The sequence below is a fragment of the Cololabis saira genome, chromosome 5 (assembly GCF_033807715.1).
Source record: "Cololabis saira isolate AMF1-May2022 chromosome 5, fColSai1.1, whole genome shotgun sequence".
NCBI lineage: Eukaryota > Metazoa > Chordata > Actinopteri > Beloniformes > Belonidae > Cololabis > Cololabis saira.
Window position 1 is genome coordinate 25,088,333 of NC_084591.1, and position 13,832 is coordinate 25,102,164.

General features: G+C 39.2%; 1 protein-coding gene across 3 annotated transcripts in view; it reads left to right on the forward strand.

The window, feature by feature from the left end:
• zgc:173742 (DNA topoisomerase I, mitochondrial) overlaps positions 1-13,832 on the forward strand; it is a 47,790-nt gene that overhangs the window by 26,729 nt on the left and 7,229 nt on the right. For all 3 annotated transcript variants that reach the window (XM_061721320.1, XM_061721321.1, XM_061721322.1), the window contains exons 12-15: positions 2,002-2,146; positions 3,056-3,199; positions 3,379-3,564; positions 7,440-7,508. In XM_061721320.1, coding sequence (XP_061577304.1) covers positions 2,002-2,146; positions 3,056-3,199; positions 3,379-3,564; positions 7,440-7,508 — 544 coding nt within the window. The remainder of the gene's footprint in view (positions 1-2,001; positions 2,147-3,055; positions 3,200-3,378; positions 3,565-7,439; positions 7,509-13,832) is intronic.

Consider the following 13,832-nt stretch of genomic DNA (forward strand, 5'->3'; position numbering starts at 1 on the left):
GGAAGGCTGTACGAGTATACAAGTACGAGTATACAAGTATGAGTCGGGAAAACATACTTTGCGTGATTATAAACGCATTGCATGTATTAATTGTCATAAAAACTTAAAGCAGCACAATGTAACTTTCAGCTTTTGTTGAGTTTAGCAGCACCTTTGGACAAAAGCGGTGGTGCTTTACCAGAAAGAACACTACATTTCCCATGAGCACCAGCGCGTACTGCCGGAAAACTGTCCCCGTCACGTGCATTTGTTTTGATAGCGAATGAAGACGGGACGGACTTCATTCGTCCCGTGACGAATGAAGTCACGGGACGAATGCACCCCAACCTGGGACTTGCTGATTGGGCCGGAGCTTCGGGAGCTGTGTGCTGGCCTGCGGTCCCCACCCCCGGTCATCCCGTTGCTGCTTCCACCTGCCTGCTGTGCTGTTGCCGTCCCTGACCCACCAGTCTGGCCCTCGGCAGGAGGGTCCCCCCTGATGAGCCTGGTCCTGCTCAAGGTTTCTTCCCTCCTAAAGGGGAGTTTTTCCTTGCCACTGTTTGGCTTAAGGTTTTTCTCCCACTAGGGGAGTTTTTTACCTGCCATTGTTTATGTAATATCTGCTCGGGGGTCATGTTCTGGGTATGGGTCTCTGTAAAGCGTCTAGAGACAACTCTGTTGTATTAGACGCTATATAAATAAAATTGAATTGAAAAATTGAATTGAAAACTACTTTTCTGTTTCACCAAGTGAACAGACGGAACGCAAAAAAAATGATGTTAAACTGCAGGACATTTTGCAGCACACAGCCTGTTCAAGGCAATGGAGAGATACACTAGAGGGCTCATTCTTTTGGGTTTGGAACGCTTCATCTGACATTATTACTAGAAAACTTAAAACGTATATGAATTTTTTTCATAAATCCTGCCTCAATCCGGCCTCAAGCTCCTTTTAAACAAAGTTAACTGTGGCTACCAGCTCCTCCATCAGATCCCCGCTGGCAGAAGTTTACAGTTGAATAACCAGTTTCTTAGTTGATTCGATGGCAAAGTCAAAATGTACTTCTGTGTTTAGCTGACGGGGCGGTGAGTACAAATGCAAGAACAGTACAAAAGCCTGGTGGCATGGATTAGGGATTAGGATGTGATAATGGTTTCCCATTGGCTTTATCTCACAGAAGTATATTGCTTTTATTTTCTAAATTCATAGATTAAGGAAGTTTAAACCTCTAAACAGGGTACTTTGCAAGATATGCTGTGCTTTTCTTTTTTTTTAAACAATCTTTAAAGATAGATACTGGGATTTTATGAGCTCTGTTTTTCCTTCTGTTTAGCTGTAAGTTATTTATGGACATATTACAGCCAAAATGCCGTAATCACCAAGCAGTTATAGGACGAAAGGAAAAAATGAAAATAAAATGTCATTGTCTGTTTGGCTTAACTTCTTCTAAACCAGTATTCTTCTTCAGAATAGGGCGTTTTTGTTTAAGATTGGTATCACTGGCAGTTTCCAGTTGTTACTGTCTGCAAACATTGCATTGCACAGTGTATCGACATCATTTTTCCACTGCCCATACTTGCCCTATCTAATGAAAATGCATTTAAGTGACTGGAATAGAAGGCTTTTAATGTCAAAACACAAAAACTGTGAAATAGTAGTAGCCTCTCCCTGATGCATAATGACATTTTAAAAATGTCAAAATGCAACAAGACAAATACATTCTAATACATGCCTTTTTACTCTAATAGCAGTTTTAAAAAATCTCTTTAGTTAAAATAAAAAATATTGGCTCTCTGTAACTAAGCTTTCTTACTCAGTAAGGAACTAAAAGCAAATACTTCTGTGTCAATAATTAAATTTTTTTTTTTTTTAATGATGAATTAATATTAAGTATCTTAGCATCTGAATTCTTGTTTTTTCTGTCAACCCAGCAGTGGTTTCACAGGCCCTCAGGGAAGCCTGCCCTGAATTTAAAGCCACTCATGTATACATTCTTCCTAGTATCTTTTCTTGCTCCGACAGAGAATCCCGTATCCCGGCACCACCTGCTGGTCACCGTTGGAAGGAAATACGGCATGACAACACTGTGACTTGGCTAGCCAGCTGGACGGAGAACATCCAAGGCGCCATTAAATACATCATGCTCAATGCAAACTCAAAGCTCAAGGTAGTCCATTACAAACAAATACTGTTGGCAGCAATGTAATTAAATAAGCTGTAATAATTTATTGAATCAGTGCGCTGCATTCATTATCAGGTTTGTGCATAAATCATTTGATGCCTTTCAGCTCCAGCGAAGTGTTTCAGGTGGCTGCAGGGCTGAAGGGCCAGTCTTGTCCAGCTTAGCACTGGCAATAAAAAAGTTATAGATAGTCTTTAAAAAAGTATTGTGTATTGCAATTTCATCCGTTTTCAGCAGTTGCCTTAGCAGCTGTACTGCGTTATCAGCTGAAGCTGCTTTGGGTTACTGAAGATGATGTTCTGTACTCTGCCAGTGCAGGGTGACTTAGTGTGCAATGTACAATAGAATTAGTGCTGTGGCAGGACTGGGCTCACCACACACCACAGTGTGACTACAGAGTGGGTGCATTAGGGCTCAATGGTAGCATAGTTGAACATGTTTTAATTTTTGAAATTGAATTAAAAAAATAAAGAAGATATCTATAAAAAGATTCTTATTCCTTTCCATCCTGTTATTTTCTGTTTACCCGGTCCCTTCTAAATTGTGCATCTTTCATGTTGAAAGGTCAAGTTATTCCACTGTTGGTCTCCATGACAATACAAGCATATGCTGACTGATGGTGGGTTTGTAGCAGCTAACAGGAGATGAACATTTTGTCATTAAATATGTGGCTTTCTGTTGCACCTTGCATTCTTGATTTAACACTTTGAATGTTTTTGATGTAAGGCTTGTTAAGAATAAATTGTCAAGTTATGCTGTTACTTGAGTTCATCACATTTACTTTTATTGTCATTCATTATTTTTCATTCCCACCATCCTTTTTTTCTGTCCTAATATTGCTTTCTCTTTCATCCTACACCTTTTTCCCCTATGTATTTTCATCTTGAAACACAGGGAGAGAAAGATTGGGAGAAATATGAGATTGCTCGGAAGCTGAAGTTATGTGTGGAAGACATCCGTTACCAGTACAACCAGGATCTCAAATCCAAACAGATGGTCACACGACAGAGAGCTGTGGCCATGTACTTCATAGACAAGGTCTGATTTCTAAGTCATCATAACTGACATCAGTTAATGTGTACAATTAAATAAATTACATGTTATGATTCCTTATGGTGAATGTTTCTCTGTGACTTTGGGAGGGTAGGATCATAAAAATGCTAGGTGTATTTTTAGATTTGATGTCTTAAGAAATGTTTCTGTTTTATCTAAAAAAGCTGGCACTGAGGGCTGGTAACGAGAAAGAGGAGGGAGAATCGGCTGACACAGTTGGTTGCTGCTCGCTCCGCGTGGAGCACATCACCCTACATGAGCAGCTGGATGGTAAAGAGTGCGTGGTGGAATTTGACTTCCTGGGTAAAGACTCAATTCGCTACTACAACAAAGTCCCCGTCATCAGGAAGGTAAAGGAAGAAAACAGCCATGCCTCCTCCAATGTTTTATTTATTTTCTTTAACCTGGCATAATTGTTTATTGAAGAAACTGCTTTAAACACTTTTCTGTTATCGGTAGGGTAGGTCAATTTGGTTTGCAATTTGAAAGAAATCAGTACAATGATCTAAATTTATCCTTTTGCATTTTGGCAGCGTCTCGGCAGATAGACACTTTTATGGTAAATATACAGAGCCCAAAGAACAGCAGTAACTGAAAATTGTTCTCAGGAAACTGTCAAGCATTGGAATCTTGGGTGGTCTCCTTGTTCATCCATTATAATTTATAAACTGCCCTCTGTTCTGCTTCTCTTTGATTCAATTTAATGCAAAGCTTGCATATTCCGGTTCCTGCAGTGTGCAGTACTTGCTTATTGATTAGGATTCCTGATTCTGTTTTGTATGTGTGAATGCATTTGACCGTTGACTTTCATCACCTCCTGACAACAGGATACTTGGTCTAAAGGTGCATATAAGCAACTGGCCCCAAGGAATATCTTTTGACATTAAACAAAGTAGGCAATACAACACTTGTATGCATTGTGAAAATGCACAACACAAAAAAACTAGGAAGGTTTTATGCAATGTACAGAGTAACTACTAAGAAGCTGATGCTGAAGACAAGGAGCAGGCTAGCAAACTACTACCTTACAAGCCACATTGTAGCTGAATTTAGTCACCTGGCATTGAAACTATGTTAAATTACATGTATATTCGTTCATACATCCTTTAACCACATTCCTCATCAAACTGACATCTCAAGTTTCACTGCAGGAGTGACACAGAAAGTTGCCTGTACAACAATTTAACAAAACACAGCTAAGTGCTCTTTAGACAAAATAACATGCAGTTCTCAAAACATCTTTGCATCTGTGTCAGACAGCTAAACCCAAACTGCAGAGACACAATACTGGTCTGACCTGAGTGGACTCATGACCTCACAAAGGGACTGGACATTTCCATCACAATTTCACTTTTTTTTTTTTTTTTTTTTCTCGAAAAAATAAATTCTGCATTCAACACCAGTTGACACATATAGATTAATGAATGTTAGAATGAGTAATGAACAACCAATAAGTGATGTCGATAATGAATGGAATAATGAAACGACTTAGAAATGGACGATAACTTGCTAAGCCACAGAGGAAAAGTGCACTGGTATCTTTAGTGCTCACTGAATGTTCACAGGATGCGACTCAAGGAGGAAACCAAAAGTAGCATAGCATTACCTGTACGGTTCTTTCTGTTTCAGAACCGGAGTCGGATTATAAAAACAGCTGACATCAGGGCAGCTTCTATCACATAAAAACAAGGACTCACACAGCAGCACAAAACGATGCACAAACTACAAACTATGCGTAAACCCTCAGTGGTGAGAACTCCAACCACTTGAGTTTTTCTTTTTATGTCCTAGAGACAATTTACCATGTAATAGAGCAGACAGATTCAAATTGTCTTGAATCGGACTGAATTTGAAAAGAAAGCTAAGGGTCATACTATATGCCACATTAATTTCAAAAGTGACTCCACACCATAAACCGACAAATAATCAATAATAATAGAAACAGATGGTTTGTGACACCACAAGCAGCAGTCCTGGTGATGTCACAGATGCTGTGTCCCGGAAACTGTCCTTGTGATCCACGCTGCTCCTGGAAACAAACAGGAATAACGTTTGAAACCGAATCTCAATCGAATACTCAGAAATGGCATATTCAGACCTTAAGATTAACGTGTCACCAATGTGTACCCGTAAATGACCTTTGTCATGAAAATAGGGATTCTGAATGTCCATCATGAAGACTAAAAACACTCCCTGAACCTGGGGTCCCCTAAGGGGTAGAGGAGTGAAAGGTTTAACTCCAAAATAACAATTATTATTGACAAGATTCCGGAACCAGCTGTTTCCACGGAATTCTGTGTGATTGAACAAATGATCTAAACAAAAAAAGTAACCAGTAACATTAGCCTCAGCAGAAAATACTCCAAAATCAGTAACTCAAATAAACACAAACAAAACTGACTTGAACCTAATACACAAACAACAATTAATAAGGTTTAAAAAAAAATATTTGAAAGTCCTTGAAATTTTCAACTCTATACGGCTATTGGAGAATATTAAAGGAGCCTTTTTTTTGTTTGTTTCTTCTGGCAAAAATGACTGTAAATAACTGTTGACCTATATATCACAATTATCTTATATGGTTACCTAACCTGCAAATAGTTGAGTTAAAACACAGGTCTTGTGTGTTCTGATGAAGATCCCCACATTGGTGACAACAGAACTCACATGCCATCAGCTGTGTCAGACAGACAGCTGTGCTCTTTAGACAAAATAACATGCAGTTCTCAAAACATTTTTCGTGTCAGACAACTAAACCTGAACCACACTGACACAATCCTAATCGGACCTTTTTTGTACAGGCAATTTCCCCACTTTTTTGTCAACAACAATGGTGAGAAATCTTGGCGAAAGTGTGTTTTCATCACATTTTTCAACAGTGCTTTGAACAAATCCAGATGGTAAAGTGGTGTATTTCTGCGATATTGTTCAACATTTTAACAGGAAATTCAATAGGGACTGAAGCACTTTTGAAGTTGGCTTCAAGTAGTTATTTAAAGTACTGAACATTTTTCATTTTTTCTTGTTCATCCTAACGTGCCCAACAAATGTAATACCATACATTATGATGTCATAGTGCGGGTGACCAGGCCAACCAAGACCTAATGGAAGAAAACAAATGGGTCTTGAAAGTTTTTTTGTTTTCCATCTTGTTTAGCTGTCTACAATCTGTCAAAACAGTCATCACATGAGTGTGTGTGTCTAGATATATGCATATGTAAATTTCCAACCTTTCCTCTGGTGTCAACCCATGCTATCTTTTACCCCAGAGATGGAGAAAGAAATGTTAACACCTGACAGCCAAAGTGTTTTGTTTCGGGCAGAACATATCATTATTCAAATGAGTGCATGCAAAAGCGTCACATTAGCTAGAATTAATTAGTTCCTGCATATTTTAGCATCATCAATTCCCTGGCAAATCAGTGTGATTGCTGCTAAATGTCACTAGGAATAAAATGGAACAAGAATGGAAGGAAGGAATTTATTTTTTCTAACTGCTGGAGATGTTAAAGGTTTTTACTGATTGAGACTAATATTTAGTGCATGCACCAGTGAAAAATTCTGAAAGGTGTTTATTTAAAACTGTGCAACGTTAGAGCAATTGAGCTATAGTCATGGAGAAATTTGGAGTTATACAAACTTGCAGCGATTCTGTTTCTAAATGGCTACGACCATTCTCAACACCCATTAACCAAACTATCTCACTAACTATATCCGCCCTCACGGGTGTTTCTGCTTGATTGAGACTTGGACAGATGCACCCTAGAAAGGCCGGTATCTTAAAATTCTCAGTTCACAAGAACACAGTTAACATGCAAGCATATTTTGTAAAGACACACATCTGTTGCTGTTAATTGGTGTCCTGCATATTTTACTGGTTTATTTGGAGAACTGATGCATCTGTGGACCCCGATGTTAGTAGAAATGCCAAGATGTAATTGTTTCAGTTTTGGTCTTCTGGCACTGCATTGAATGGACAAAAGTCAGGCTGCAAAGCTGGCCAGTCTGTTGAATACATGAATATATTACATTTATTTCCTGTTTTATTGTTTTGTTTTTTTCCTTTCATAATTCAAATTAATTTGGTTAAAACCTTCTTGAGAGTAATCAGTGAAAAGGCCAGATTTGATAATGGGCAGCTTGAACTAAAGGTTGTGCATACTGTGTCTCTAAGTGTTACTTCTTTGAACTTAACTGTACATTTTTTTTTTGTTTGTCTTTTTAGGTTTTTAAGAGTCTTAACCTTTTTCTGGAGAACAAGGATCCAGGAGATGAACTCTTTGACCGTCTAAATGTGAGTGACTCACTGGAACCAATTATTTCCCCCCTGCTCATACAAGTCTGTTCCAGGTGTTTGGGACCTTTTGAACTGAAAATTGACAGTAATATTATTCAAAATATTATTAAAAAGTATGACAAACCCCTCTGAGGTGTAGGAATGTTAAATGAAATGTAGAAAAAGTAAAAGTAATTTTTTTTCGTTTTTCAATGGTTAGGAAGCTCCAGTAAAGCAAAAGGAAGGTCTAAATTTTAAGACGTTAGATGAGATTGAATGAGGATGAGTTGTTTGTGTGGAGCAGGGCTAAAGCAAGGCAGTGAGTGGTAACGAGAGGGACTAAAAGCAGGAAAGGCATTTCAGAAGAGAGGGGATGGACTCTGGCAAATATAAATGAAACTGGGAGAAAATTTAGGACGAACATGCTAGATGAATTTCCTTGCATAAAACCAGCATCAACCTCTCGGCCTCCTCTGGAGCTGCAGGCACAAAGGCCACAAAGAATCCAGCAGTTGCGCTTATGGTTTGCCCACCACAGGGGAGTGTGGGGTTTAACAGGCTGCACTCAATTATTTTTTCAATTATATGTCAGTCCACATAAATGTGTTACATTGTGTTGATAACCCCAGTTAACAAGTTGTCCTTGATGCAGAAGAGTAATTCAAATAATTCATTATAGTTGTTTCAGGTTCTAGAAACTTCAAAAAAAGGTATCTGGTGATTATAGAGTGGCTACGTTGGAGGAATTGGTTTATTGGCATAAGTGGTGAAGGAGGCAGATTAAATGGGGCATGTTGAACATTAGAGTTGGTTGGAACCATGTGTTGGTGTGTGTTTTTTAGAATGACAAATCAGGAAAAGCAAGATGTGACCCTGTATAGAATGTGAGGTTGAGATGAAGACAAGGAGCAATTACATTTTTGTGTGAAGTTTTTGTGTTCTAGTTTGTCAGGAAATTTATGTTGGAGTGGTTTCTGAACACCTGGAGACGCCAGGACACAAGTCAGGAGGATGAGGAGTGTGTAGAAGAAACAGAAGTATTAGAATCAGTGCTTTTTGCCTTGTACTGCTTTGTGCTGTGTTGCAAATGGGTCGAAGCTGGCTGTAACAACCTCATTTCTGTCACAGTTGGCTATTTTATCATGGCTAGCTTAAAATATGCTAATATATGATGCTAGTTAAAATGACTTTACATTCATTCTGAACAAGGAGCTGCAGAACTGCTGTAAAACATTTTGCTGCAAGATCTCCCATTTCAAATATGATTTTGCTAGTAGCATTAGAAATTACCTTTGCATTTAGGTGAGACATGGTTGGCACAAGCTGCCGGCTGCTTTGTCCTCGGACCCTTTCAGGCCAACCCACAGCTAGTCGCCACAGTCTGTTATAGTTACTGTAACATTACAATAAAACATTTTCTTTAAAATATGAATGACTGCCCTTTTTGGGCCAATAAGTAAGTGATTACAACTGTTGGCTATGCTAGCCACCGGTGAAGACCACGCCCTTAATTATACATAAATTCATTGCTTTACATTTACCTGATTTGTTACAAAAAACATTAATCCTGTACAGTTATCTCGGATGTGAAATCTAGTTGTGGAGACCAAAACCATTTTTTGAGCCAGTCTGTTTCCCATGTTAAAATCCCCAACTTTGTTGCAGAAATAAACATATGTATAAAGGAGATGGACCACTGGGGGTTGGCTCCAACAGTGACCGTTGAGGAACTGTAGCTTTTATCTTTCCGTGTTGACTTCAGTGTGGAAGCTGTGCTTGGTCACGTCAGGTGGAATGCCAATGGGAAAAATACAAGCCAGGGGCCAAATGCAGACCCTGCACCGTTTCACTCTTGCCCTCCTTAGAAAAAAAAAAAAAAGTTCAGATAATTGAAAATGATTGACAGACGGATCGGTGCAGCGTCCGCAGTTATGCGGTCGGTGTACCGGACCGTCGTGGTGAAGAAGGAGCTGAGTCGAAAGGCGAAGCTCTCGATTTACGGGTCAATCTACGCACCTACCCTCCCTAGGGAGGACGCCTCCCTAGGGAGGTGTTCCTGGCATGTCCCACTGGGAGGAGACCCCGGGGAAGACCAAGGACACGCTGGAGAGACTATGTCTCTCGGCTGGCCTGGGAACGCCTCGGACTCCCCTCAGAAGAGCTGGAGGAAGTTTCTGGGGTGAAGGAAGTCTGGGCATCTCTGCTGAGGCTGCTGCCCCCGGGAACAGATAAGCGGCGGAAAATGGATGGATGGCTGGATGGATGGATGGATGGATGGATGGATTATTGAAAATGAGTCCACAATTTATATTGCCATTTAACTAAACAAAGGGCAGCGTTGACATTCAGACTGGACTCATAACAGTGCAGTATGTGCTAGTAATGGAGTCTCTGTACCTGAGACACCTGAGACAAGAGACACGGCTCTGTCAGTCCGTGTTCCTACATTCACATATGGTCACAAACGGTGGTAGTGACTGAAAAGAAAAAGAGCATGCATACAAGTGGCTCCAATAGATTCCCTGTGGAGGGTGGCTGGAGACTCCTTTTAGAGATGAAACAAGTTGTAGCAAAGTAACTGCTTCTCCGTGTCAAGAGCACCCAGCTGAGGTGGTTTAGACATCTGATTAGGATGACTGCTAGGTGTCTTACCAAGGAAGTGTTTCCTGCATGTCCAACTGACAGGAAGCCCGGAGGCAGTCCCAAGACGCACTGGAGATTACATCTCTTGGCTGGCGTGGCAACCCCTCTGTGTCTCTTTAGAAGAGCTGGAGGAGATTGCTGGTGAGAAGGGAGGTCTGGGTGTCTCTGCATGTGCTGCCTTGACCAAACGGATGGATGGAAAACCGCTGAAGAGAAATTAATTTGTTCTAATTATTGAGAGAGAGAGAGAGAGAGGGAGAGAGGGATCCAAACCAATAAATTAAAGGAAAAAGTAAAAACAAATTCAGTAAAACATCCTCAAAAGTGCTGTCATCATTAAAACTCTGCAGCTTAAGAGAAAAGTGCATATGCTGATTAATTTTTTCCCCAACGGCATTGACATGTACCGTACTCGGCTTCATGATGATGGAAGTTTATAGATTGAAACAAAAAATAAACTGTCAAAATGTTATGTCTAATAATACGATAAAGAAAGAAGTTTAAAAAGTGATATTTACACTTAAGAACCAATGATGCCATACTGCTTGTGTTGTAGGGTGAAGGTGTAGGGTGAAGGTGTAAAATGCTAATATGTTAAAAGTAATTATTTTAATGTGTACATCAGCATTGTATTAATCTCTCCAACTTTGAAATGGCCACATCAGAAGGTTAGATTTTTTTTTAATGATGAAATTGTACAGTTGACTTGTCTGAGCAGCCAAAACATTGTTTTTCTTTTTTTGCCATCTCATTAGGATTGATTGTGTTTTAATCATTGACTTTGTTGCGACCAGAGCCCTGTGCTGTTGAAGCAGGATGGAATTATTTATGTCCTGATCGTTTAAACCATTGCAGCACAGAGCTTCTTTGAATTATTTCTTTCCATTGAAGAATGGAATTATAGCTTAATCTTATTCTCTAATAAGTGCGTATTTATCATCAATGATGAGGCAAAATGAGTCATCTAAATTTGAATGGGATATTTATCAAACAAAAATGTGTGATCTTATTTTATACTTAGCCTTTAACAATTGATTATGAACTGTTAACAAATGAAGACAGAATTACAATGAAAATGTGTCTTTCTGTTGCTGTGTTTAAGCTGTGCCCTGTTGTAGAGCAGGCTTTTAGCCAGGATTTTAAAAAGGCATGTTCAGATCGTATAGGATGCGTAGTACCAACATCAAATGACATACAATGATTCAGCAAGCAAGAAGTAATACGTAATTTCATTGTCATTTGTTTGAATTAAATACTGTATTATTGTTTCAGATGGGTGGATTGAAGTTCTATTTAGTGAAACAATCATTAATACATGGAGAAACATTTACATACATTGAAATCCTACTAATACTGTAATCCTACTACTTATTTAACGTTTATCAGTTTAGTTTCAGGAAGTCTGCCACCTGGCATATTTCGGTTGTTTGATTAGTTTTACTTAAGTTGAACTAGAGTGAAAAAAGTCAAATATCAGTCAAAATATTTTGTTGGCATCCACCGTTAAACTAAGGCTAAGGGGGGGCAAAAAAAACTGCCTAAGCCTAGGTACCCCTAAAATGTCTACCAATTCCGCTGCAAGTCTTAAATGAGAGGCACACGAACACACGACGAGTGAAAAAAAACGGCAACCATTCCAGAGGACTGTACTACGAAGCGGGATTTGGGGTTAGCGAGGTAACTTCAGGTTTAACCCTGGGTTTTCAGGACTACGACGGTGGTTCACTTCTTATCGCCATGGTAACTTATGCTGAACAGCTAACCTGCTCCGGAGCAGGTTATGTTCGAGATACAGATCGCCGGGTATAAAAGCACCGCCCACTGACCAATCAGCTCTCTTGGAAAATGAATCCAGTGGAGCTCGGTGCGCGGATCGTGAGAGGATCCCTCTGAAGAGAACGCGTATTCAGGGACCAGCAAAACCCCTTTGCTTTCCCTGATGAGTACCTGTATGAACGATCCAAAAAAAAAGGAAAAAAAGAAAAAAGAGGTGGAGGAGAAAATAAAAAATAAATCAATCAATGAATAAATAAAACAAATCATCACCCAAAATCCGATGTACAGTCAATCCAAAACTAATACCAATTAAATAAAGAAATCAAGAAGAAATCAAAAAGAAGATGCATTTGTAAGGGGATAGCAAAAAAGGGATTTTCAATTTCGTCCCTCGAACATTCTGAGAAGTCACTTTAAAATACTAAATACCCCCCTCCTGAAAAAATTAAAAATTAAATAAAATAAATAAATAAACCCAATTCTTTGGTACAGCATCAGCACAAGTTATCGGTCAACAACAATAGTTATAGAACCAATATATACAGGACTGTCTCAGAAAATTAGAATATTGTGATTTTCTGTAATGCAAACACAAAAACAAAAAAATGTCATACATTCTGGATTCATTACAAATCAACTGAAATATTGCAAGCCTTTTATTATTTTAATATTGCTGATCATGGTTTACAGTTTAAGATTAAGATTCCCAGAATATTCAAATATATGTTTATATCCTTATGAACTTACGCATTTATACAGTCAGCGATCTTTTGCCAGCTGTCTTTCCTGCATTTTGCAGCTGCAACTGTGTTGCTTTTTGCCTGTATTATATGCCTATACTCATCATATTTCCGTAAAATTATTGTTTGCTCTTCGCTACTGAAATAAGCGGCTCTGACAGCGGACTTCTCCATGCTTGCGATTGGTCATGCGCTGAAAACACCGCCCCTTTTATGTGCACGCGCTCATATCCAGATTGGAGAAACCTGGGTTGATATACCGAGTTGATAACCGCCGTCGTGTGACCGCTTAGCGTGATTGCAATTGTCCGGGTTAGTGAATCTGGATAAGGAAAAGATATCCTGGGTATGTTGAACTTGCTTCGTAGTACAGGCCCCTGGTGTCTAAAACTAAATCAGTACTAAACTACTGAGATTATCTGTCCCCAAACTGGACTTTTTTCTGGCTATAACCTTGTTGTAGAGTAATATTTTGTTGTTGCTAAATGCTCAACTGAAAAATGGTTTTTACTAACACTGAGTCGAGAGGGATTCTTGGGCCCTTTTTACACATAGTTTTCACATCAGCAATCACTTTAAGTACAGGTTCTTGGGACGGATTGAGATCTGATCACTTAATCCACATTCTGAGGTGATCTGGGCCACATGGTAACATTCTTTTAGTAGTTTAATAACAAATGGCGACATTGAAAAACCACTTGGTTAACTGAGTCCTTATGTCTCGCTGAAAGAATGCATTTATTTGGACAACAGTGTTAAGGTTCAAAATAGCTAAGCCATACGAACTGAAAATGACCTGCAACCTCAACAAAACTGAATTCTGTGTTGAATTGCCTAGGTCAGGGTCGGCAACCCAAATTGTTGAAAGAGCCATATTGGACCAAAAAAACAAATATGTCTGGAGCCGCAAAAAAATAATTTTTGTCCCCCCTTAGCCTTAGTTTAACGGTATAAGCCTTATAGATACATACAGCATGTGTTGCCTTCATTATATTAGTTATAACTGGGTACTTGGCTGCAAATGTAGCATGCAAATGTCTTTCCACATGACTGTTTTTGTTATTGCACAACTTCTCTATAAAGAGCAAACATTCAGGCAATTAATGCAAATGATTCGGCCCAAGAAATGTTGAATCCCCTTTTCTCCTCAGTTATTTTTCTCTTTTCCCCTTGGAAACGATCA